General features: G+C 41.2%; 3 protein-coding genes across 4 annotated transcripts in view; 1 reads left to right on the top strand and 2 right to left on the bottom strand.

The window, feature by feature from the left end:
* Positions 1-3,600: 3,600 nt before the first annotated feature.
* Positions 3,601-12,927, top strand: Exosc9 (exosome component 9). Of its 2 annotated transcripts, none has more exons than XM_040754492.1 (12): positions 3,601-3,758; positions 4,050-4,144; positions 4,664-4,783; positions 4,872-4,974; positions 5,491-5,628; positions 6,652-6,734; positions 7,839-7,971; positions 8,872-8,960; positions 9,973-10,119; positions 10,645-10,823; positions 12,462-12,540; positions 12,682-12,927. In XM_040754492.1, the coding sequence occupies exons 1-12, from the start codon at positions 3,693-3,695 to the stop codon at positions 12,761-12,763; spliced, it is 1,314 nt and encodes a 437-aa protein (XP_040610426.1). In that variant the 5' UTR covers positions 3,601-3,692; the 3' UTR covers positions 12,764-12,927. The 2 variants fall into 2 exon arrangements, with proteins under 2 accessions (XP_040610426.1, XP_040610427.1); XM_040754493.1 differs by having other exon boundaries at positions 12,417-12,540.
* Positions 12,192-20,034, bottom strand: Ccna2 (cyclin A2). Its single transcript, NM_001281634.1, is given in 8 exon segments — positions 12,192-13,530; positions 13,783-13,916; positions 14,335-14,448; positions 15,065-15,272; positions 16,143-16,366; positions 16,709-16,821; positions 18,805-19,048; positions 19,721-20,034. Coding segments are annotated over 8 exon segments (1,266 nt in total). The 5' UTR covers positions 19,901-20,034; the 3' UTR covers positions 12,192-13,481.
* Positions 20,035-21,023: 989 nt separating this feature from the next.
* Positions 21,024-26,193, bottom strand: part of Bbs7 (Bardet-Biedl syndrome 7) — a 39,946-nt gene continuing 34,776 nt past the window's right edge. The window contains exons 16-20 of the mRNA XM_040754491.1: positions 24,396-24,505; positions 24,193-24,296; positions 23,940-24,063; positions 22,011-22,156; positions 21,024-21,437 (exon numbers count right to left, since the gene is read on the bottom strand). Coding sequence (XP_040610425.1) covers positions 22,023-22,156; positions 23,940-24,063; positions 24,193-24,296; positions 24,396-24,505 — 472 coding nt within the window. The 3' untranslated portion in view covers positions 21,024-21,437; positions 22,011-22,022. The remainder of the gene's footprint in view (positions 21,438-22,010; positions 22,157-23,939; positions 24,064-24,192; positions 24,297-24,395; positions 24,506-26,193) is intronic.

The raw sequence follows: 26,193 nt of genomic DNA, 5'->3' as shown, positions 1-26,193 counted from the left end.
AAAACCCACAAGCTTTAAATGTTACAGTGCTAGCCAGGGGTGGTGACGCATGCCTTTAATCCCAGCACTCAGGAGGCAGAGGCAGGCAGATCTCTGTGAGTTCAAGACTGGGCTGGACCAACAGCCTCCAAAACAATACAGAGAAACCCTGTCTCATAAAAAAATTACAGTGCTATCATATGTGTAGAAATATAATGGCTGAAGACATTAAAGTTTGTTTTTGTTTTTGTTTTTGGTTTTTCAAGACAGGGTTTCTCTGTATTGTCTTGGAGGCTATCCTGGAGCTAGCTCTGTAGACCAGGCTGGTCTCAAACTCACAAAGATCCACCTGCCTCTGCCTCCCGAGTGCTGGGATTAAAGGCATGCGCCACCAACGCCCGGCTTTGTTAGATGTATTTTTAAGGTCAAACAAAGATATATTTTAAGTAGACAGCCTTCAAATAATTCATAGATTACAGAATATGCCATTTAGGATGTTTTGATAACATAAGGTTTTTTTTTATAATAGTGAGACATGTCTGTTCCTGACAGCACCAGTCTGCTTCAGAGAAGATGATGGGCATCGAAGAAACTCCGTGCGGAGTTCGTTATCTTTATGGCAAAGGCTAGCCCCTGGGAAAAGAAACTGCCCTTGCCTCAAATGCTGACAGTTACTGTCCAAACTAGACTAGCAGGACACAAAAAAGGTGACTGCCAAACTTGCCAAGCCAAGGTAAGACAGTCCTTCAGAATTCCCTGATTCACAGGAAAGTCTGTCAGATATGCTAGGCCTGTATGCCAGAGTTGGATGCCCTGACTGTTCAGACAGCATGACGTTCCTATCAATAGGTAACATTTCATCCTGGGGTCTTTGATGGAGTTGAAGACTAACTCATTATAATTTTCCTTAGTTATAAAAGAAAGTAAATTAGAAATAAAACTTTAGACTCACCAAGAAGAGATAGATAACTGATTATTTTCTCTAATTTTGGCAAATACAAATGGACTGGATGTTGCAGCTATAATTCTTACCTGATAACTGTTTTTGTTATATATAGTTTTACTATTCCAAGGTTAAAACCTTCCTTTTGTAATTAGACCAAAGAGAGAAATGGTGCAGAACAGTCTTTTTGTACAGTATGAATATGTATTACTCTCATTGGCTAATAAAATCTGATTGGCCAATAGACAGACAAAACTGTATAGGCAGATTATCAAACTGAGGATACAGGGAAAAAGGCTGGTGGCAGAGGGAATGGCCAGGAGCCACAAAAGAAGCAGGACATGCTGGAGGATGGGTAGAGCCACAAGCCATGTGGCAGAGGATAGATAAGAAATATGGGTTAATTTAAAATGTAAGAGTTAGCTGGTAACAAGCCTGAGCTACTGGCCAAGCATTTATAAGTAATATTAAGCTTCTGTGTGGTAATTTGGGAAGTAGCTGCCAGGTGTTTGGGAACAGGTGATCAGGACAGGTAAACTCTGCCTACAAACATGCAAGATTTTTCTTGGTGTTTCCTCTCCACAGGCATTGTTCTAAGCTTTCTACACATACTGACTCATCTTTATTTCTCATAGGTTGCAGACTATTACAAAGCATATATTCTAAGTAACTTTACCAGAATCACAGATAGTCAAGAATAGAGGTGATTTGAATCCAGATAATTTAGGGTTCCTGTGTTTAACTACTTTATATTGCAACTACCCCAAAGCCCAGTGTTAAGCCTTGCAGCACCACTAAAGTTTCGGTGAGGTAGATGAGGGGGCCTGCTCCTCTCTGGGGCACTCTGAAAATCACTATTAGTGTTATTAGTGTTCTTATAGTAAGTGTTCCTTCTGATGTTAATTTTTTCATAAATAAGCAGAGACTGGAGCTGGGCAATATGACCCAATATTCAGCAGCAGTTGGACTTTCTCTGCTCTCCCAACAAAAGAGCTGTCAGTTCGTCAGCTGTATCTCTACAAAAAGCACTAGCCTTCTGAATATTCCACCGCTGTTCCAAGAACACTGCACACTAATTGCAGCCAGTTGCCAGTCTCCTGGAGTCAGTCATGGTGGTAAGGAACAGCTGGGGCCAGATATTGTGTTACAAACTCCAGAGAACTATGTATTAGGGCATCTTAAGCTTTTTCCACCCTTACACCCTTTTATGGAACGTCAAGCATATAGGTATGTAAATTAGGCATGTGAATAAAGCATGTAACAAATAAGGAAACTTCTTTAAATGATAAGGATAAAAGCAATTTTGCATACTAGTAAAATGAAGGTGCTTGTGTATATGTGCATGTCTGTGAGTTTATACATGTGTGCTGAACACAGTATCCTAAGAGGCCAGAAGAGTGGTTAGGCTTTCCAGGTGCTGGAGGTGTAGATAGTTGTTCAGTGCCCCATGTGGGTGCTGGGTTTGGTAACACAGCACCTGTGAAAGACCAAGTGTTTTAACTCTAAGCCATTTTCCAGTCCCTAAGCCAAACACTTTAACACAATGTAATTCAAAGATATATTGATTCAGTATGTTGCAGGATGATGGTAGAAAAACATTAAATTCTTTATTTTCCATAATTAAACCGTTATGTTTCTGACAAAAAGGAAAAAAACACACCAAAAACAAAACAAGCAAACAAACAAACAAACAAACAAGTAAAAGATGCAGGCTCGGGATCACTTAGTGAGTTGCCTGGAAGACACTATCCTGTGCTGTCTTCTCTGGTTTTGGAGCATCTGACCCAATAAAAGTTTTCTCTCAAGCGCTCTTGTCTTTCTGTTCTGTGAACTGAGGGGGCAACATGAAAAGCAGCTGTGACAGCAGACACAGCTGTGCTGTCTGGCGGCCAAGCGGAGACAATGGCGGGCAGCTGGGCAGTTCAAAAGCAGCCTGGGCTGGAAGCGAGGCAGCACGGTAAAGCACGGCCAGAGAGAACAGAGAGCAAGACTAGAAACTGCAGGCCTGATAACTGGAAAGCATCAGAGTTGTCAAGTCTTTGGGGCCAAGGTCTCTGACCTGGAACCAAGAGCTGTAGCACGGTTTGCTCTAAAATGATGTGTAATTCCAGTAAGAAGGTCAGCCTGGACTCCAGTAGCTGGCTAAGATCCGGGGAAATCCCTACTTCCCAGGCCCATTCAAGAGTTGTTATGTCTCGTAGGCATAGGAGGATCTGTTAGTTCCAGTACAACCAGTGATATATAGGTACTATCATTTAAAAAAAAAAAAAAGTAGGAACGGGGACTGGGCACTGCCGTTCACTGTTACCCAAGCTGGCAAATACCATCTCTTGATATGGGTAGACCAGGGCACTGGCCACCAGATGGAGAACACGTTTGCGTAGGCAAAAATAAGCCTGGCGACTTCGAATAAAAAGCAGACAGTAAACGAAGTTTCTAGGCCAGCTGGTAGAAGCCAGAGCCAAGAGCTGGGGGAAAGCCCTGCTTGCTATCCCCCAACCCCCTGTAGAGTTCCAGGTTAGCCAGGGACACGCAGGAACAGGACTGTGCTGCAGACGCGATTCTTTCTCCAACACGTTCCTGAGTTCAGCCGCCAGCTTCGGAAAGAAAATCAGCGCAGCCCCTCCCCGCGGCAGCGGTCCGCGACCTCTAGCCCCGCCCACACCGCGCTCCGCGCGCCGGCGCCTGAGTGACGTCGATTTTCCACGCCGGGAAGAAGCTGGCGTGCTGAGTTTTCTCAGTACTGTTCTTCCCCTGCGTGGCCAACACCATGAAGGAAACGCCGCTCTCCAACTGCGAGCGCCGCTTCCTGCTCCGCGCCATCGAGGAAAAGAAGGTGCGAGGTCTCCGTGGCTTTGGGTGTAGACTCGGGTTGCCTGCGGCGTGGACTCCGGTAGCCCGTGGAGTCACTGTCAGTTTGGTGTGGTCGTGGTGTGGACTCGGGGTCGTTCCCAGTGTGAACTCTGCCCATTCCCCCAGCCTCAGGTCAATTATTTTATCCTGGAAAAGTTCCCGTGAGTCTCAGGCCACCAGCATTTGTTATTACCAGGGGTGTTGGGGCCCAGGACCAGACAGACACAGTTGCTGCTCTTAAAAGGTTAAAGGAATAAATGATGTTTGCTTACAGAGGCTGGATGGCAGACAAACCTATGATTACAGGAACATCAGGATCTCATTCGGAACGGATTATGGATGCTGTATTGTAGAACTTGGGAAAACAAGGTAACACGAAACAATTAGATAATGCCACAGGAGATGTGAAAATTATATACTGACCCAGTTTTTAGGGGGCAACTCAAAAATCTGATTATTATCTGATGAGAACTGTGTTTCTTTAATGTAAGCCTTTTTAGTTTTCTGGTCACACTTTTAACCACGAGTGCTTTCTGCTATATGAATATCATAGTTTCTCGTGATCTTTATAAATCATGTAGGCAGCTGACATCTATCACAGAATTTGTTACCTGCATGTCTCTCATTTCCTTCCTGCTATCCTTTTGGGTATTTTTTTTTCTGCATGAACTCTTACATCTAAACATTTTATTGTGTGTGTGTGCACGGTTTGTGTGTGGAGGCATCTCTGCTGGTCCCAGTCTACCACATTCTGTATGTAATTTCTGCCTCCTAAGTCACATTGTGTTGTTACTTAGAATTGTTTTTTCTGTTTTACATTTCATTTTTTTCTTTTTAATTAAAAGAGAAGTATGTTTAGTTGACTGCTTTGTACCTTTATTTTTGCAGAGTTCTTGGACAGGTTTCCTGTGAACTTGTTTCTCCAAAACTCAATAGAGCAACAGAAGGCATTCTGTTTTTTAACCTTGAACTTTCTCAAATGGCTGCTCCGGCTTTTGAACCCGGCAGGTATCTCGCTTTCTTAAGCTCCGTTAGCCACAGTAAACTGTTGTTAATGCTCAGAGTTCATGACATCAGTTCATTCTTGTTTCCAAAGGCAGTCAGATCTCCTGGTGAAGCTGAATCGACTCTTGGAAAGGTGTCTAAGAAATTCAAAGTGTATAGACACTGAATCTCTCTGTGTTGTTGCTGGTGAAAAGGTGGGAAATATGTCCCAAACTTTTAACAATGGCTACTGCTGATTCAGACAGCATTAGGGTGACTGGAGAGATGGGTCAGTGGTTAAGAGCACTGGTTGCTCTTTCAGAAGATCTGGTTTCAGCTCCAACGCTTACATGTCAGTCACAACCACCTGTGACCAGAAGCTAACACTTAAGGTCTTTGGGGGCACCAGGCATGAGTGCGGCACATACATACAAGCAAACGTACACACATGTAAAATGAAAATGGACATTTTTTAAAAAACATAATGAGGTTTTAAATGTTGGAGTGATTCCATTTATTTACATATTGTCATGTCCTCAAATGACTCACATAGAAAAGTTAACTATTGGTATTTCAAGTATTTGTTTTTCTTAAAATTAAATGCATTTTTACTGGATAAACTGGAAGGATTAACTGCACGCTTTAATTTAAAAAAACTGTGCAGTGTTACTTTCCAGTAGCCACTGGTCATGCTCAGGTAGGATTTATTTTTGTCTTCAATTCACTTTCAGGTTTGGCAGATCCGTGTAGACCTACATTTATTAAATCATGATGGAAATATTATTGATGCCGCCAGCATTGCTGCAATCGTAGCCTTGTGTCACTTCCGAAGACCTGACGTCTCTGTCCAAGGAGAGGAAGTAACATTGGTAAGCTTCCAGGATGCAAACTGGAATTGTTTTTATGAACAAATGGTGTCCTGGATGTGAGACAGGCAGTTATTAGTGGAGGCATGTGGCAGATGGTATTTAGATCTGTCCTAGTATTTGTTCATAAACCTGCAGATGTTCAAAATTGCACTTGAAATTTCCAGTTCCCTTACAAAAATGTCTGTCAATAATATAATAACCCAGGTTGGTTTTCTGAAATAGAACCATGACCCTTTCTTTGGATTGTCTACTAGAGGAAATGATTAGTGTCTGTTTAGGGTCAGCATGAGATATTTAGTTTTGAGAGACCAACAGTACCTGAAAAAGACTGAGGTTCACCAGATTTATATGTGTTCTTTAGTCCTTTCGTTCATTAAGCCAAGTATATGACACAAGTGGATCAGAAGTGCCTGGAGGGCTTAGTAACAACATACTGCTAGGCTCTGCTTATAGAGCAGGGTAGAGATAGGACCTAAGAACTTATACCTCTAACTCAGAGTGCCCAGACGGTCCCAGTGCTCGTCCAGGGATCATTGTGAGAACCAGTGCTCTGTGCTGTCCTCTTTCTGCAGGTAGGTCAATTTTGATTCATATATATTACATGCTGGAATAATGAAGTATCCGTTGAAGTGCAAAGGGAATGCTCAAGCTTTCATAAAGCTGTTTTGAGGCGCTTTGTCAGAGGAAAATCTGAAGACTGGAAGGGGGGGGGAGAGGAGAGAGAGAGAGAGAGAGATTGAGATTAGTTTTACATGGAGGTAGATCCTATTCTGAGAAGTTCAAGGTTTCTTGTGTAATAGTGGACATACACCTTACTAAAAAGGCATTTGGGATAGAAGATCAGACATAAGACCAGTGTTTTATCATCCTAAAATACGAACACAGTTGCCAAAGTCATAAGCAATTATAAAAGACATTTAGCTACTCATAATTAAGAATTTCATTTCTTAGTGTTTGGTCTCAAAGTACTCTTGTGTCTCTCTCATGCTGACTGTAAGAATCTGACCTTTTCTTCTGAAACAGTACACCCCCGAAGAGCGCGACCCTGTGCCGCTGAGCATCCACCACATGCCCATCTGTATCAGTTTTGCTTTCTTCCAGCAAGGGTAAGTGTCACCTTGTCATGGGCTGAACACGCAAGCATACTAGGAATCAGATTCTGTTTATTGAAACGGTCTCACGTCTCATGATGGTTCCATATAGCTGAGTTGCCCTTGAACTTCTGATCCTCCAGCGCTGCTTCCCATGTGCTGGCATGACAGGCATGTACTGTCATGCCTGGTTTCCATGGTGCTGGGGATTGAGCTCAGGGCTTTGTGCATGCTGTGTGTAACACTCTTCCAGCTCAGCATCTTTATTGCTTTGATCTGATACACCTTAATGTTACAGCATCTATTGGTTTCTTCCTGTCTTTGTAAGGATTTTTTAGTCATCGAAGCTAATTCGATAATGGACCAGCATTATCTAGTAAGTAAAATGTATATGCCATAAAAGTAACTTACAATCTCCAGTAGTCGCATTAAAAGGTGAGAGAAACATAGCAAGTGTGAAAACCAGAAACTGGGGAGGCTGAGACAGGAAGAAAAGCTCAGTGGCTTTCAGGCCAGCCTGGGCTCCATAGCACACTCTAGGCAAAACTCAGAAATGTAGTGGGGTCCTTAATGAAAACAAGTTAAAAACTTTTTATACCTCTCTTAACCTTATAGATGAAAAATATTTCATTTTATTATATACCAGTATTTTAAAAATTATTCAAGATTTTACATTCTTCTATTTGTACTGAGTATTTTATACCCATAGTTGGAGTAGAGCTCAGTGCCCATGTGTATCTGCCAGCAGAGGACACTGCAGAAACAGGCAGCCTTTTCTGTGCCATCTACAGGTTCTAGAACTTGAGAGCACAGGGTCTTGGTGCCATTTGAAAATGAACCAAATTAATGTTATCTATCTATAAATGAGCCAGAAATCATTTTATCAAAGAGAAGGTATGAGTATTGGATTATATGTCATTTGAATTTCAGTCTGAACCTAGTGTGGTTTCATTGTAATGGCCAGAGAAGCATACATTCCTCGTAATTGAAATCATTGAGTTAAAGTGACTCCTTCAGTGCTGAAGTATTGACTTTGGATGCAAACTTTAACAAACCCACTCTGTTTAGAAACAGCACTCAGCTTCATGTGTGTTCAGGACAATTTAACATTTGTTTCAGAACATATTTATTGGTGGACCCCAATGAACGAGAAGAGCGAGTAATGGATGGCTTGCTGGTGATTGCCATGAATAAGCATCGAGAAATTTGTACTATTCAGTCTAGTGGTGGGATAATGCTGCTCAAAGACCAGGTTAGTGCTTTGACTAGCTTCCCTCTAAGAGGTCTCTCTTCAGAAGATTTATTGTTACTTCATTTGTTTTAAAATTATCCTTTTTTGTTTGTTTTGTTTTTTGAGACAGGGTTTCTCTGTGTAACAACCCTGGCTGTCCTGGAACTTTGTAGACTAGAGTGGCCTGGAACTCAGATTCCCCTGCCTCTACCTCCTGAGTGCTGAAATTAAAGTATTAAATGTATACATTAAGAGAAAGCTTAGTTTTAGTTTTGGAATGTGAATACAACTAACAATGATACTCAAACCCAGCCACATACCAGATCCACACAGAGGCAATCAGAAAATAGAGTGCCATGTAGCATTGCAAGCACTAATTATGTACAGGGAACAGTTTTAGTTCCAGTTTTAACTGATATTTATAGCCTTTGGGCAAATGACTTACTTCTGGATCTCTGTTCATTGTCCTGTACATTAGGGGATGGTTCTATTGCTGGTGCCATAGAATGGATTGAAGGGTAAATGTGTAGGCAGATTATAGGTATCTGGGACACAGACTGCTCGGTGAATGTTACTTTGCATTATTGTCACCAGCACCTTTGGTGCTAGAATTGCAACCACGATAGATTTTTGTTTCGGTGGATTACTGGCACAGAAAGGAAGTCTGTATTCCTGAGCATTTTGTTGTCTCTGGTAGCTTAGCTGTTACATAAGAAAGTTCTCAAGTTTGTTCCCTTAATGTGCTAGACCCTCAAAAGTTAAAGTAATTTTCTTATTTTGTCTTAGCTACTTACTGTGCCTCTCTCACATTTGGAAAAGAAATGCTTAAATTGTAAAGGTAGAATATTCATGTCATGGTTTTGGTTTCATTAGAAAAAGCCATTTAGTTTGTTGTCTTTAACAGCTCAAATTTACAAACAGGTTTTGAGATGCAGTAAAATAGCTGGTGTGAAAGTAGCAGAAATCACAGAGCTAATACAGAAAGCTTTGGAAAATGACCAGAAAGTTAGGTAAGTTTAATTTCTCAGAACTATATGCTCTTTAAATGCATGTTTCTAAGGGCTTGCTTTTGTCACACAAGGGCAGCCCTATAATTTCATACTTTGTCTTTACTTAATCTCAGTTGTATATGGCAGGGCTTTTGTCACACAAGGGCAGCCATATAGTTTCATACTTGGTCTTTATTTAATGAATCTCAGTTGTATATACTAGTACTTAGTTGAGATTTTATTCTAAAAAGTCATAGAAGTGTTTTCTTTAAAAGTTAACATGTTCTTATAAAAAAGAATCCACTAACTCAAATTAGTAGAAGCAATAAACAGGCAGGTTCATAGCTCCTCTTCATGTTACCTTAAGCAACAAGTACCTAGCATTTCAGTGTACTTACTTGTCTTGTGGAGGCTGGTGCCATCTGTCTGATATAGCTGACTTGAAGCTTAGGGAATATACTTCAGGTACCTAGCACATATGCAGCAGAGGTTCAGTAATTATGGCGACATCTGTCTTGATAACTATGCTAGTACACACACACACACACACACACACACACACACACACACACACACACACACACACACACACACACACACAAAGAAACTTAGGGGGAGGGAAGGATTTATTTGGCTTGCACTTCCAGATCACAGTTCACCAGTGAGGAACCTGGAGGCAGGCAGGCCTCCTTGCTAGTTCATGTAGTATTACCTCTAATCAGGGAACTCACTCCGAGCTGAGGGAGTACAGCAGAAACCAGAGGAACGCTGATTGCTGGCTCACAGGCTCCTGCTTAGCTACATTTCTGATGTAGCACAGGAACACCTGCCTCATTCACCAATTAACAATCAAGATACTCCTCCACAGATACGCCAGTCTCCTTTCTCTGGCCTCTTTTTTTAACCGTTAAAGCTATTGAGAACAAGTGAAGTTAAGCAAGTCTGTTTCCTATTTACCAAAGCCAAAATAGTAATTTTTTTCCCTCTTTTCTTACTGTCATCTCCAAACACCATTATCAAAACCCACCTACAGGAAAGAAGGTGGCAAGTTTGGCTTTGCAGAGTCTATAGCAAATCAAAGGATCACAGCGTTTAAAATGGAGAAGGCCTCTGTTGATACCTCCAACATAGAGGAGAAAGCAGAAGAAATTATTGCTGAAGCCGAACCTCCTCCAGAAGTGTATCTTTATGAGGTAGTTTTTTACAGTAACAAGATGCATAACTTTTTTTTAATCAAGGTCATATAATGTGCATATTGAAATTTGTTTTTGGGGAAATCATACTTACGAGATAAATATGCCATATTAAATTGATAATGTAGCATCTAGCTTCTGTCAGTTATCTCTAAAAAACATACATTTTTCTTGCTTAAGAACCAGCTTAGAGCTGGGGGATGTAGCTCGTTGGTACTGCACTTTTCTAGCTATGTATAAGGCACTGGGTTCCATTCTAGTACTGTAAGAAAATACAAACAAATTACAGCATTCATTTCCCTTTCAGAAACTACTTCAATACTGATAACATGGCCAAGATCCTTACATGGTATTACATAATCTTGAAGTTATTCATTATTGGTGATGTCCAATTATGTTATCCATCTGTAGTAGTTTTATTTTATTCCTAAGAATTTGTGGAACATATGACGCAGTATTAAAATAGCTGAGATAGTAGTACTTTGGATATTCAGTTTTCTTAACTTGTTAAGTGTTTCAAAACCTGTGCTGTGGACTCCTGGAACTGCCCAAATTGGAGATGGAATAGAAAACTCCTGGGGTGGCCTTGAAGATTCTGAGAAGGAAGAGGAGGAAGGTGGCATTGATGAAGCTGTTATTCTTGATGATACAAAGATGGACACTGGAGGAGTTTCTGATACTGGAAACCAAGGTAGGTGATGCTTTTGGCTTTTAATGTGTACTATAGAGACAGCTACAGATATAAACTATATATATATATATTATAGATAAACTATAGCTAAAACATATATATTTGTGTAAAGAGGTATCTGTATGGAAATTGTAGATCATATATAGGGGTATTTCCTGTCTTGGATGGCTATCTCGGGGATTTAGTGGTATGCTTTGGCATGTAAGTGATAGTGTTATATATATTTTCCAAGACAGGGTTTCTCCATGTAGCTTTGGAGCCTGTCCTAGAACTATACCATGGGGGTCTCGAACTCAAGAGATCCGCTTGCCTCTGCTTCCTGAGTGCTGTGATTAAAGGCGTGCACCACCACTGCCTGGCAATAGTGATATTTTTAAACAAAAAAATTACATAGGGATAGGTGTGACATACACCTTTAATCTCAGCACCGAGGAGACACAGGCAGGAGGATATTTGTTCTAAATAGGGAGTTTTGGGACACCAAAAACTAGAGATCTTGTCTCAGACAAACAAGAGTCTATCCATGGGTTTTGAAGGGCTTTCCTTAAGATCTCATCCTTGCAAGCTATCTTGTATAGGTTGACTCAACAAAAAGCTCATGATGTGGGCGAGTCTGGATCCCAGTACTCACATTGGATGGTTCACAATCCTCTATATTCCAGCTCCAAGGGAACCAACCCCATCTTCTAGTCTCTGGAGACCAGCACACATGTGTACTTACAGTTGCACACAAAACTAATAATCTTCTGTGTTAAGTAATGTTCTTTTATGTGCACTGCATAGGATAGCAGCCACCGTTTACGTATTGAACATCTGAAATGTGGCTTGTCTGAGAAACTGTATGCATATGGATGTCAGAGAATTTGCTGGAGTTCCATATGTGGGTGCTGGGAACTGAACTCAGGCTCTTTACCAGAGCAGTATGCACTCTGAACTAATGCACATTCTACCTGTCTTCATGGAAGAGAATGCTTATAGACTTGGTCTTTGTTTTGACAATGTTGGTTTAATTAGGTTAATGGTCTTTTTGTTTTGTTTTTACGAGACAGGGTTTCTCTGTATTGTTTGGGAGGCTATCGGTCCAGCCCGGCCTCGAACTCAGAGATCCACCTGCCTCTGCCTCCCGAGTGCTGGGATTAAAGGCGTGCGCCACTGCCTGGCGGTTAATGGGTGTTTTAAAGTAATTGTGTCTATTAAATGCTGTATAGAATCCTTTACCATTCATTCATTGTATCCAGTTGTCTTAATAATGTTGTCACCCCACTATCATGTGCATAAATCTATTTTCCTAAGATTTAGTAAAGCTAATGGACAGCTAAGATAACAAGGATGCTGAGACAAAGAATACACAGCCAGCCAAAATAGGCAAATGATTAATTTGCATGCTTTATTTACATATATATAATTAATATGGGCAAACAAAAGTTTTCTACATTTTTCATGGTTAGCCCTGGTAGTAATAAACTAGACCGTCTTGGCCTACATGAGTTCTCTTTTAAAAAAAACAAACAAAACTACAGAAAACATGACTTTTTTACAAAATTTTTGGAAAGAGTATGTTGTATATGCTGCCTCCAGGCAGCAGAGCTTGAGCACTAGGACTAATGATATTGATAAGTTTTGGGTATTTTCTTAAAGGTGCCCCTATAGTGCTGTCAGATAGCGAAGAAGAAGAAATGATCATTTTGGAACCAGACAAGACTCCAAAGAAAATAAGGTAACAGATTTCTGGTTACTTTCAAATATACATAAAAATGTCTATGTCTATAAAACAGGATGCCTTCAGAGTTCTAGCAATCCGGTCCAGGATTCAGTGCACATACACTGAGTTGTGGCATTCATTACTTTATTTTCACAGAGCTCAGACCACCAGTGCAAAAGAAAAGGCACCAAGTAGAAGCCAAGTGAAAAGGAGGAGAAAGAAGAGAACTGCTAATTAAAGCTAAAGTGATGTTTTGTATATAAAACTACTAAAAGGATATTTATTCAGTGCTTTAACAGCCCTGGGTATTTTTTATTTGAAAATCCATTATAAGAGCTGAACTGTTTCATAAATTGTTTTGTCTTTAACATTATGCTTTGAATAAACTTTCTGTACAACTTTTCTGTTGCACAAAATCTTCCTTCCATGTAAAATTTTATTTGTAAAAGTTGATAAAATAAGTAGAGCTCAATGTGTCTGGGGAATCTCTGCAACCCTGAAGAGTCTAGTTTTGCTTATTTCATGACCAAGTCAGCAATTTGGTTCAGTTGCTTAGAATAATCAATGTCAGTTTCCCTGAAATATTTCCTTTAGGAAGCTCTTTCTACCCCCACTGAACAATAAACCCAAGTTAGCCTTTCTAAGTGACATTATCAGTCATTATCTCAAATTAACTTTGACTTGCAAAGATTTCCAAATCAATTTATTCTTATTATCCTGACAGTTGGTAGCACCAAATGTTAACAAACCAATTAAAATTAGCCAAATATCTAAGATAGACACATGTACAAAAGATATACAAATTAAAACCATTTAAAAAGCAATGGATACCATAATTTGTCTGTGGCTATACCATCTACATTGTGAAATGATTTGTGAAATTAAAACCCAAGACAAAAACTGTACATTGTGAACTCTGAGTGACTCCCATTTTAAACAAAGGTAGTCTTTCATTCTTACACATTTAGTGTCTCTGGTGGGTTGAGAAGAGAAACACCATGGTATCTGTTGAGGAGAAAAAAATTTTTTTAGTAAATATTCATTGGGGCGATCACAGAACAGTTTATGTGCCCCAGCCTGGAGAAATGGCCATTTCTATTTGAATAGACTTAGAACATGTATTCCCTTACCCATCCCCTACCAGATGAAAGGGGGCAAATGCCATGTACAACATCTTCTAACACATGATTTACTATCCTACTGAGGCAGCTGTGGCAGATTACCATACCCTTTAATGAATGAGAATCTGATTCTTACTTTGAATGTTTGTACTTTTCCCTTATTGACTGTTGGGTATGCTGTGCTGCTCTGAGGTAGGTCTGGTGAAGGTCCATGAGACAAGGTTTAAGACTTTCCAGGGTATATCCAGTCTTTTGTACCAATGACTCAGGCTAAAGAGAAAAGACAACCATTGAGTTTTCAGTAACAGCACAGGGCATTCATTTTTATAGTTGACCTTAATGTTGGCGCTAATCGTTAACATGTTCAAGCTCACATCTTTTGACTGACTACTTTCCCTGCTAGCAGCAGGCAGTTGGCCCAGATTCTTGAAGCAGAGCTTTTTTTTTGTTTTGTTTTTTTTGTTTTTGTTTTTTCAAGACAGTTTTTCTGTGGCTTTGGAGGCTGTCCTGGAACTAGCTCTTGTAGACCAGGCTGGCCTCGAACTCACAGAGATTTGCCTGCCTCTGCCTCCCAAGTGCTGGGATTAAAGGCGTGCGCCACCACCGCCCGGCCCCGAAGCAGAGCTTTCAAATCCAAGTTTACAGCTAAGTTTTCTGCCCAGACCAAACCAGCAACTGCAATACGTACCCAGCTTTGTCCTGTGACTGTATAGAGTGCTAAGTGAAAGGCAGCTCCAGCAATAAGTGATGGCAAATACTTTAGGTATGGGTCAGCATCTATCAAACTTAATTCTCCCAAAAACTGGAAGGGAAAAACAACTATAATCACAAGAGCTCTAAGACTCACACTTTGAACCCTTGCATCCTGACCGGTTTTACCTTTCTGTGATGCTCCCTGGTTCTGTATCAGCCCTGGGAAAAATAGTCCAATGCTTTGCTCCATCCTCAGCTTACATTTCTGCCCCCTTAGAACTTAAAAAAAATCTACCAGGATGTTCTCTTTAAACCACTAGTTAGTATTTTTCTAGCACGGTCACTTCTGGGTATCCCTGGGGAAATTCTCTCCTGGGCCTCTCAGCCCCTTCCCAGGGACACCAAATATTTAAGTACCTGACATATAAAAGGTACACCATTTTCACACAAACTAGTGCTATATACCTAGAGTATCACTAAATTACTTATAATATCTAATAAACAGTAAGTAAATAGTGGCACTGTGTGTTTAGAGCTATACTTATCTAGTATATAGGTAGTTACTATACTTATTGAGTTACCTTTAATGCCTTCTGCTAGCTATAGGTTTTTTTGTGTATTGGAACATTAACTGCCTGACAATACTTACAACACTATACCACAGAACCAGGGCTAATCATAACCAAAAAAGGGAAGAAAAAAAAAAACCCATAAAATGAACTTACCATCGCTAAGCTTTCAACTTTGCAGTTTGCAGGCTGCTGGTGCAGAAAATACTGGTTAAGAAACTGATTTACTGTTGGTGCAGCTAAGTCAAAAGCAAGGACTTTCAATACTAGGTGCTCCATTCTCAGAACCTGCTTCTTGGAATAGGTATCGTCTGTAATATACACAAACTCTGCTACTTCTGGGGGGTATATTTCTTCAAATTTTCTACAACAAAAGAAATTTTAAGTGAGTTTTTCCCAAAGAAGGCTTTGTCTTAATCTAAAATGCTTGGGCTATACAGACTCAAGAGTCACTTCCATCAGCTACATTCCCACTAGCAGCTGACTACATCTCCAGTTGAGATGATTTAACAGCCAATTAGTAAGAGGCTTCTGGTGTGTCTCCCATGTAGTCGAAGGAAATAACATAACTTTAAAAACATGGAGAACAAGGACAGAGTACCTGAAAATTTAGATGATCTACAGTTTTGAGAAAATAATGCCTTACTTTTAAACATTTTTTTGTCCCGATGGAGGGAAGATACTCCAGTAAGCACTTTGATTGTGGAAGAGTTTTTTTAAAACTCTAATGATCTAGCCTGCTAAAATGTAGATGGTCTGTGCCCATTCAAGGCATATGAAACCCATATCTAGAAAGTTTTATGTTCTAGGTCAGAAAACAAGTTTCCTCCTCTACTCCCAGAAGCTCACCCAGCCCAGTCGTCCCTAAAGCTGTCAGTGTTAAAATACGAGACAGGGTTTCTCTGTATTGTTTGAGGCTGTCGGTCCAGCCCGGCCTCGAATTCGAGAGCTGGAAATCTTAATTTATCCTTTCCATTATAAAATAGTAAGTGGGGCTGGAGAAATTGCTCAATAGTTAGAGCACAGGCTGAGACCCAGGTTTGATTCCCAGCACCAGCATAGTGAGTGGCTCATAAAATTGTCTTTAACACCAGTCTGGGGATCTAGTGTCCTCTTCTGGCCTCAGCAGGCACTGTATACATGTGCTACAAAGATATTCTTGCAGGGAAAGCGCCCAATAAAGTATAAATAAAGGGGGTAGTGTGTAATGACTAACTAAATTGGCTGTACTTACGAAGCTAGCAGCATAGCAGCAGTGCCCACAAGTTGAAGCTTCCCTCTTAACACAGACATGGAAGAGAGGAACCGATCAATGTAGTTCACAGCCAAATGCAGGGTCTCATTCTGCAATTTATATTCTTCTCCCACTTCAACTAGCCAGTCCACAAGGATGGCCCGCATACTGTTAGTGATGTCTGGCTGTTTCTTCATATAACCCACTTTAGGCTTACATTTAATCTGAAGAAAAACTCAGTAGTATTAAAACTTCAGTTAGGGTACTTTACCAATCACAAGCTTAAGTTTAGCATTAGAGTAACTCACTAGTTATTAGATGTCAACATTATCCTTTCAATTTTACTTAGTCTATCTCTCCCTCCCTCTCTCTTTTTTGGTTTTTCGGGACAGGGTTTCTCTGTGGCTTTGGAGGCTGTCCTGAACTTGTAGACCAGGCTGATCTCAAACTCAGAGATCAGCCTGCCTCTGCCCCCTGAGTACTGGGAGTAAAGGCGTGAACCGCTGCTGCCACCACCACCACCACCACCCAGCTTATTAAGTCATTTTTAATTAACAGAACCTTACCTCCATTTCCCTAAGGTATGTGTGAATATCTTCATGATAGTCGGGTACTTCATTAACACTCACTGGCTTTTCCTCTTCTAAGACAATGGACATATCCATAGCATGTGGTGATTCTGTGTATGATATTAAAATCAAAGTATTTATTTTTCCCAACTAAAAAGACCCTCAGGCAAAGCAGCACAGAGTATCCTATTCCGGTCTTAGTATTTCTGTCCCCATAGCTTAGGATGAACTTAATTCCAAAAAAGAAATATAATTATTTATATATTTATAAATATGAATATAAATAAATGAAATATACCACCAATAGGTGACTAAGACTGAAAAGTACCTTAAATATCATCTTCCACATGAGATGAATAGATGGTACAGTGGTTCTGTTAGAGCAGAATCCTTAAAGTTTTGAAATAATTATCGTTTTGTCTTAAAAGAGATGGTAGGTCTCAGAGACTGACATTCAAATCACAATCAAGGAGTAGAGAATCAGCTAAATGTATTAACAAACATCAGTAAAGATAGCAAGTTTGTCACATGCATTCAAACAGACTAACTGTAGTCTGTAAGGGACTTGGTGTTTGTAAACAGAACAAGGTCTCATTCTGTAGCCCAGGCTGGCAGTCCTGCCTGTGTCCTGCATGTTAGTTCAGGCATGCACACACTCAGTTGTAGTTTTTACCATTTAAATTATCTTCGAGGTAACGAATTTCCATTTTTTTAGAGCACACTGAGTTAAGAAAAAGCTACAAAACTTATATAAAAATAAATTATTTCTATACCCTTCTGTCCCACCAGTAGAACTAAATAAAGGGGGCTGGGGAGATGGCTTGGTATAGTGCCTGCTGTACAAGCATGAAGATGTGGGTTGTATTCCCAGAACCACACAGAAACTAGATGTGGCATATCTGTAACCCTAAGACAGGGAAGGAAAGGAAAGAGGGTTGAGAATAGCCAGATTCCTGAAGCTTGATGGCCAACAGTCTAGTCAAACCAATGACCTCCAATGAGAACTTGTATCAAGAAATGAGATGGAAAAGTAGTTAAAGATATCCCAAAGTCAAGTACACCTTTGGTCTCCATACAGTGAGATCACAGCAACAGCAGAGCTGTCTGCAGCTGCTGCTCCGTGTTCCTTGTGCATCTGTGTCTGACCTGAATCAGATGAACATTCAAATTAACTTAAAAGGGACGGCAGACACCATAATGCTTTTTTTGGGGGGGGGGGGGTGTTTATGAGACAGGGTTTCTCTGTATTGTTTTGGAGGCTATCGGTCCAGCCCGGCCTCGACCTCACAGAGATCCGCCTGCCTCTGCCTCCCAAGTGCTGGGATTAAAGGCGTGCGCCACCACCGCCCAGCTCCATAATGCTTTACTGTAGCTTCAAGCAGCACTCTCAGGGAGTGGCATGTTAAGAAGCGAGTCATAAATACAACTGTAATTTATTCTCCCAACCAAGCATTTATGAAGTCAGATTAAAATAAGCATTTAAGATCTAATTAAAAGGCCGGGCGTTGGTGATGCACACCTTTAATCCCAGCACTCCGGAGGCAGAGGCAGGCGGATCTCTGTGAGTTCGAGGCCAGCCTGGTCTACAAAGCAGCCTCCAAAACAAAACAGAGAAACCCTGCCTCAACCCCCCCCCCCAAATCTAATTAAAATTGCCCTCCCTGTCTGTTAAGGATGAGTCCTTTTGTAGGTCAGTAGGTCTGAGTATTAGCCATGAGATCTAAGATACCCTTTTAAGTTCATTGCAGTAATCCTAACTCACTGTGTTATGACCAGGTATGACAGTCGTAGCTGGGCGTGGTGGCATACACCTTTAAACATGGCACTCAGAGAGAGAGAGGCTGCCTGGTCTACAAGTCAAGTTCCAGGACTAAACAGAGAAACCCTGTCTAGAAAAACAAAACAAAACGACAGCCTTAAAACTAGTATCACTAACCCAATGAAGTAACTAATTTCTTAAGTTTCATAAAGATCTTTAAAAAGTACCAAGCAGGGTATGGTGTCACAGGCCTGAGGCAGGAAGATTTGAGTTCAAGACTAGCCAGAGCTACATATTGAGACCCTGTCTCAAAAATAAAAAGCAAAACCCTTACCAAAGCTGCCATCCATTGGATAATCAAGAGGTACCAGTGGTTTTCTTGCCCCAGGTAAAGAGACAGCAGCATTAAAGGCCAGGGCATCTTCACACCGCATTTCTTTGTGCTCAGGTGGGATTTTCTGGGTGTCCTCTTCTTCGTCCACATGGATAGTGAAGGCGGGCTGTTTACTGGCTGCTTTCCATGAAGGACCACTAGCGACATGTTCGTCGTTTATAGAAAGGTCCTTAAGAGGTGCAACCTAAAAAGCAATTTTTAAAAAGAATTCTGCCTTCTTGCCCCGCGGCTCTCAGCTTTTTTCCCCAAATACTATGTCAGGAAAAATACACTTCTTAAGGCAAAGCCCAGATAAGTAATAGTTTGAGTAATCCAAGATAAAGGGTGAACCGGTTTGTCACAGCCATTCCTACATAGGCTATAAATAGAACTGATTGGAACTACCAACCGGTCAAGGGTTTAAGTTTAGGGGAAAGTATTGATTCACAACTTTAGCTCCAGGGTGGAGCAAAGATACAGGTCTGGCTAAAATGGCGGATTTGTCAAACAAAATACTGCTTTCTATCTTTCCTTCTCTGAAATAGAGGTAATCTGCGAAGCAGATGGTGAGGGGGAAGGGATCCCACGGCAATGCCCGTCTTTAAAAGTGGAGGGAAAGGCACACAGCTGGGCGAAGTCGACCCGCGGGGGGCATCGCTCGGGATGACTCCGGGCACTTTTGGAAAGAAGTCTCCTCTAGTGCTGGAGGGCAGCACACACGGCAGGGCTGCTGTGGCTGTTTGATGTTACAACTCCGGGACCACACAGGCTGCAGCCCGACTCCCACCAGAAAGCGCAGCGTGCTTTCAGGCCCCCTCGGCTGCTCCACCAGGCCGGCTCCCGCCCGGCCCTCCCACCGAGCCTCGCGCCCTTTTACCCGCCGAGCCTTGAGTCTCTGCTGCGGTGCGTTTCCCCGCGCGTTCCCGGTCTTCAGGGCCGCCCGCGCCCGCTGGTCTGGAGCCGCCTTCTCGGGGTTGACATTCTCCTGGTCCTCCTGCTGCAGCGAGAGCAGGGCAGAGCCCGCCTCGCGACCCGACTGTCTCGAGCTGCCCGGCATCGCGGCTCCGGTCGGGATCCGTCGGCGGCAGAGCGTGCACTGCGCCCGCCGCTCCCGGGCTGCGCGGGACCCTGGCGGCCGACGCGCGGAGCAGGCGCTGCGGGCGGGAGGAGCGAAGCCCAGGTGCCGCGAGCAGCGCGCCGGCCGCCGGCTGTTCGTGCAGTTCAAGTAGCCCGCGACTATTGAAATGGACCAATGAGGGCGCCCGGGGCCCGTGACGTCACCAGAGCGCCGGGGCGCCGCGAGCGAAGGCCCGACGGGAACCTAGCTGGGCGGGCGCCCGAGGACGCGCCTGCGCGGGGAAGGGCGGGGTGGGCGCCAGCCTCGGGCGACTTCCCGTAGCGGAGCGCGTCTGTAACCCGGCGGCTCACTGGATCCCGCCCGAGCAGCCGGGCGGGACTGACGAGCCCTCGGGCCTCGAAGTGACAGCGTTCTGGTCTACCAGCGGGAGTATCAACTTCCCTCGTCGCTGGGCGGAGCTTAGGAAGAGCGCACGGAATTCCGCCGCTACCAGAACACTCCTTTTTCCTTTGCTCTCTCGGTGGTGCTGCCCGTGGAACTCAGGAACCTCTAGTGCTTTTACTGTTTACTGTTGCATCACGTCTCCAGTACATATTTTTTGTTTGTTGTTGAGACAGGGTTTAACAACTCACAGACCTCCGCCAGCCACTGCCTCACCAACTTGTGTCACTATGCCCGACTTTCCAGTACGCTTCTTGTTTCCCCTCCCATAAGAGACGTGATGAATTTAGAATACCAACTTAAGCTATTGTTGATAACCATTAAACGAAATGGTGTATTACAAGAAGTTAAGTAATTTTGTTCATCCTTGGTTATGACATCCAACAAACAGCACACCACGAAGTCCCATGGACCCAAATAGATACTACATTTAGAAATGAAGTGCATGGTGGCACATAACCTTTAATCCCAGAGCTCTGCATCACTGAGTTAGTTCAAGGCCAGCTAGGCCTACATAGCTAGTTCCAAGCCAGCTACAAAGTGAGACGCTGTCTCAAAAAAAAAATATTCATATGAAAAGCAGGGCCCTGGGTGTCCAAAGAAAGTCTCCCGAAAATATAAGGAAAAAAATACTATAATCTTATTAAAGACCCAACATAGGTGCCTTATATATTCACATTTAATATTTAAGGATTGCACATAAAATATAACACAATGTAATTATCAGTTTCTGAAAATTTCATAACTCTATTCTTTGAAAACAAGAAACAGCAATTTTCCATTATCTTATAATAATATTTTTAAGCTTTAAATACAATGTTCCCCTGCAAATGAATACTAGTACAGGAATCTAAGAAGCACTGCTCTTCACCTGATCACTTTAAGCTCACTGGTTACAAACAGGAGTACATCTGGGATCCCTGCAGTCTGCCTTCTGCTTCCTTCTCTGGCCGTACTCCACAGCACTAAGTCAAATATTTCACAAACTGCAGGAGGATCATGTCGGTCACCAAGTAAGAGAGAAATGGGGTGTGAATCCATTCCAAATCCTGCGGGGGGGGGGCGTTATTTCCACCTGTGATAACAGAGAGGAACGGGGTGTACATATAAGCTTGTCTCAGCCTTATGAAATACTAGCATGTGATAACAGAGAGGAACGGGGTATACATATAAGTTTGTCTCAGCCTTATGAAATACTAGCATAGCATCTTACTTGAATCAGCTTCACTTAAGTGGCTGATGAGTTTACAGAACAGTCAGGAAGAGCAAGCAAGTAATGTGATATATATAAAGGGAAAATACATTATGAAACATGAAGTTTGTACACTTACATGTAATTTATAAAAGTGATACATCTTATTTTCCAATTCTCAATTTAGAAATTAAAATATCACTTCCCCCAAAAGTCATTAGTAGCTCTTATAATCATTCTACTTAGTTTGTTTGCTTGGATTTTTCTTTTTTTTGAAACAGGGTTTCTCTGCATAGCTCTGGCTGTCCTGGAACTTGCTTTGTAGACCAGGCTGGCCTCAAACTCACAGAGATTCCCCTGGCCCTGCCTCCCGAGTGCTGGAACAGATGTTCTTTGTATTGAGAGTGTGGCTTCTCCTCAGCACTTTTTGTTAGGAGACTGTACTGTAGGCCCTACCTTGTTTATCTTTCACGCCGCATCAAAGAAAGCAATCAGTGCGTTCTGGTCATAGCTGTCAAGAATCTCCAGTAGAACGGGTACTTTAGTTTTTACGTTAGTGCCTTTGAACTTAAATTTATCTATGAAAAGATCAGTGATCATACCTATAAAGAAAAATATTTCTTTTGTCATTGATTAGTTCTTTAACAATGCAGTTGGTACTCTATAATCACCCAAAATTCCTTTATACAAGATATACAAGCCTTGAAAAGGTTGGTCTTCAAAAAAAAAATTGTGTATGTGGGGAGGGTTTTAAGAAACTTTCAAGATATAAATATTTAATAACCTTCCTAACAACTGGTTGTAACTGCTGACTCACACAATCCACTGCCAGCCATTTTGAATCGCTGTTGGTACACACTTCATCGTAGTGATGTCAGTTCCACCAAGAAGCTTCGACTGAACTAAAACACTCCACCTCCACGGTTAAGGATTCATAGGTCAAGGGCAAATTATTTCACCTGTGAGTTTCCCAGATGTAAAACAGGGATGGTCTAAGTTGTCAATCATTTATACAAGACACCTGAGACAAGTGTATTTTAGGAATAGAAAAAGGAGAAAAAGAATAAACGGGTGGCATTGATCCAAAGGGACTGAGTGGCGACATCTGATATCAAAATGGCAATACTTTTGCAATAAAATATATAGGTGGAGATACTTTTTGCACTAAGAAAAATAAAAAAGATTAGCAATAACGTGTCAGTTTAAATCAGATTTTTATCATGAAATCATTTTGCTGGTAAATGGTTTATAAAAGTAAAACTTTGGTTTTCAAAACCACTTTCTAGATTTTGGAATCACAGATAGAGATGATAGATCTACAACACCATCACTTAAGGATATTATAAAAGAGATCCTCTGCTTGACATATAATAAACATTAAAGTATCATTATTATTCATTAAGTGTGTAGGTTAATGGATCAATGTGGGCTGTTGGTAGCAAATGACATTGGCACAGGGCAGAAGGCATCCATTTCAGGGAGAGAAGGTCCTAATTAAGGCTTTGTCACCACCTAGGAATGTGATGACAAATTTTATTCTCATGTTCAGCTACAGCATGTTGAAAATGAAGATAAAACCATCTACCTTGTTGAACTGTTGCAACGGTTAAAAAATCTCATGGAAGTCAGTGTAGTGTGCTGCACACAGTAGGTCTTCCAGAAAGAAGGACTGCTAACAAACCTTAGTCTGGTCCTCTTTTCCACCCTCCCTCTTTCCATCTCTGCCTTCACTTCCCTTGGCCTTTTCTCACCTGACTCCTCACCACCAAGCAAAACAAGTTTAAACTGAAAATTTAAACATCACATAAACTTCCCCACCAAGTTTTGCCTAAATAGAATAAATGCTGCATTTTTACAACAGCAACAGAACCTGAAAATCATCTGTGAGAAATACAGTGGGGATGTCTAGGCTTTGAGGGTCAAAACACTTCTTCACAGTACACATATATGTTCACAGGACAGTTCCACTTTCATATTTCCTTACACTTTTTTTGTTTTTGGTTTTGTTTTTTGGGTTTTTTTTTTGTTTTGTTTTGTTTTTTTTTTTGGTTTTTCGAGACAGGGTTTCTCTGTATTGCTTTGGAGGCTCTCCTGGAACTCACTTTGTAGACCAGGATGGCCTCGAACTCACAGAGATCCACCTGCCTCTGCCTCCCAAGTGCTGGGACTAAAGGCGTGCGCCACCACCGCCCGGCTTTCCTTACACTTTTAAAGTAGAAACGGTTAAGCTGTAAGGCTACGTTGGCGAATACAGAAATACTCTGTACGATAAACTGGCTGCCACAGGCTCATGACTGCGGGGATTTCTGCCTCGTCCTTTCACAGCTCTTTGGTAAATGAGCTGCTGGAAAGAATTGCAGCAGGGATGCTCCAAGGTCCACTCACCATAGAGCCTTTCAAGATGAGCAGGCTGCTTCTTGTACTCTTCTTGCAGGTGATCTGCCTCTTCTAGAATGCAGCGGTATTCTGGAATCAGAAAGTTCGTATTTCCCTCGTGAACTTGCAATTCCTTATTCAAAAACAAAAACAAAAACAGAAGGACCTTAATGGTCAAATTTTAATCTAATATAACATTAAAGTATAACTGGAAAACGCAGTGCTAGCAATGATGCTCACAATCTCACGGACGCAGTCTTACCTTCAAGGCGTCAATTAACTGCACTTTCTTAGCCAGAAGCAGCTGATACTCCAGCTTTGGGTGGATTAGCTTCAAAGTGTGCTTGACTGACACTTCGTTTATCTCTAGAAGAAGTTGGCAGGGCACAGTTAAGTCATGTTCATGAGAAACATTGCTATTATAACAACTATAAAAAACTGGGATGAATTATTTTCCTTTTTTACCATATGATATGTTGAGATTAATTTTCCTTTTGGTAGCTTCTTTAGAAAGTACATCTTTTAGGATAGATATTGTAGAAATATTGTCAGATTTAAAAACTCCTTCTCCTTTTCTACAAAATCAACATATTTAAAAGAAAAGTTATAGAAGCAAGTGGTCTTATAAATACATATTTTCACATAGTGTTTAGTTTAAATTTCATTTGACTTTACACGGTCTGTGTATATCATTAACATAAAGCATACGTAAACATGTACTCTGTCCTTTACCACACCAAGGCAGCTCCTGAACTCAAAACTAAAGATCCTATCACACACAGTCCTCTTAAGATGAGAATTTTTAAGTACCCCACTTAAAACTTTACTTTGTGGACATTAACATTGCCAATAGCTAACCTCATATATAAAATATATTCACAATTGCTTATTTATACAGACACATGTAAGTATGTTTTTCTTTAATGTAATCACACAAATAAATTTTATATTGCTGTATGCTTTATCTGTAAAATAAATCTGGTATCCAACCTGAAAGAAAGACACCTGTTATTTTTCAGGACTAGTATCCACTGCCACTAGTTATGATCCCAGGACACTTAGTTTTCTTTAGAAAACTCTACTTCCCATGTCAGGAAAAATGGAGCACACTTGTAATCCCAGGAATCAGAACATCCAGCCAAGGATGAGGATAAATTAATATGGTTCACACTGCACTTTCAGATATTTGGGAAACAATGAAAATTTCAAGAATCATGGAAATTAAAGAATTCTTTTTCACAGACATAGAAAACAGTCTCAACAACATCATAGCAGAAAAGTTTTCCTAAGTTTGAGAAAGAAATGGCTATGCAAATACAGAGGCAGTTAGAATGCCAAGCAGACAGGGCCAGAAAAGAACTTGCCCTTGTCATTATATATATATATATATATATATATATATATATATATATATATATATATGGTTAAACCACTAAATATTCAAAACAAAGAAAAGACATTGAAAGTGGCAAGACAGGATCATCAAGTCATATATAAAGGCAGACTGATCAACTACAGCAGAATTTTCAAGAGATACTTTAAAAAGCTGGAAAACTTAAAATTTTCAAGTTTTGAAAAGAATAACTTAACCAGACTACTACTCCCAGCAAATTCATCACAATTGAAGGGGCAAGAAAAATTTTCCATAATAAAAACAATTTGTATGCTGGGTGTTGGTGGCTCACGCCTTTAATTCCCGCACCCTGGAGGCAGAGGCAGGTAGATCTCTGTGAGTTCGAGGCCAGCCTGATCTACAGAGTGAGTTCCAGGACAGCCAGGGCTGGTATACAGAGAGACCCTGTCTCAAAAACCAAAATAAATAAATAAACCAAAACCAAAACAAAACAAAAAAACCAAGCCAAACAAAAAACAATTCATCGTGACCATTAAGCCAACTCACAGAAGATGCTTGAAGGAATTCTGTGACTGAAGAAAGACAAACATCCCCAATGGGGCCTCAAGGGAAGAATAAACCACTCTTGAGTAATAATAGTTAAACAGGAAAGTACTGCAAAATCAACAAATGGACAGGAATAATACAAACTTTTCAGTTGTAAATCTAAATATTAATGCTCTCAATTTCCCTTCACCAGTCACAGACTAGCAGAAGGGACTTAAGGGCAGGATCTATCTATCTACCTGTTGTCTCTAAAGCCCAGACCTCACCATCAAAGACAGAGGCTACTAGAAGGTAGAAGGAAGGAAACACTTATCCTAAGCAGAGAGGAACCAATAAGCAGCTGTCACTGCTCTGAAATCTGAC

This window comes from Mesocricetus auratus, unplaced genomic scaffold, assembly GCF_017639785.1.
Source record: "Mesocricetus auratus isolate SY011 unplaced genomic scaffold, BCM_Maur_2.0 Super-Scaffold_100011, whole genome shotgun sequence".
NCBI lineage: Eukaryota > Metazoa > Chordata > Mammalia > Rodentia > Cricetidae > Mesocricetus > Mesocricetus auratus.
This window is presented reverse-complemented; position numbering and strand designations above follow the sequence as displayed.

Excerpts from the sequence above, each read along its gene's own strand:
- Exosc9 (XM_040754493.1), top strand. The coding sequence starts at position 3,693 with ATGAAGGAAACGCCGCTCTCCAACTGCGAGCGCCGCTTCCTGCTCCGC. Across the intron at positions 4,145-4,663 it reads GTAGAACTTGGGAAAACAAG|AGTTCTTGGACAGGTTTCCT; the intron begins GTAACACGAAAC and ends TTATTTTTGCAG. Across the intron at positions 10,120-10,644 it reads GCCGAACCTCCTCCAGAAGT|TGTTTCAAAACCTGTGCTGT; the intron begins GTATCTTTATGA and ends TAACTTGTTAAG.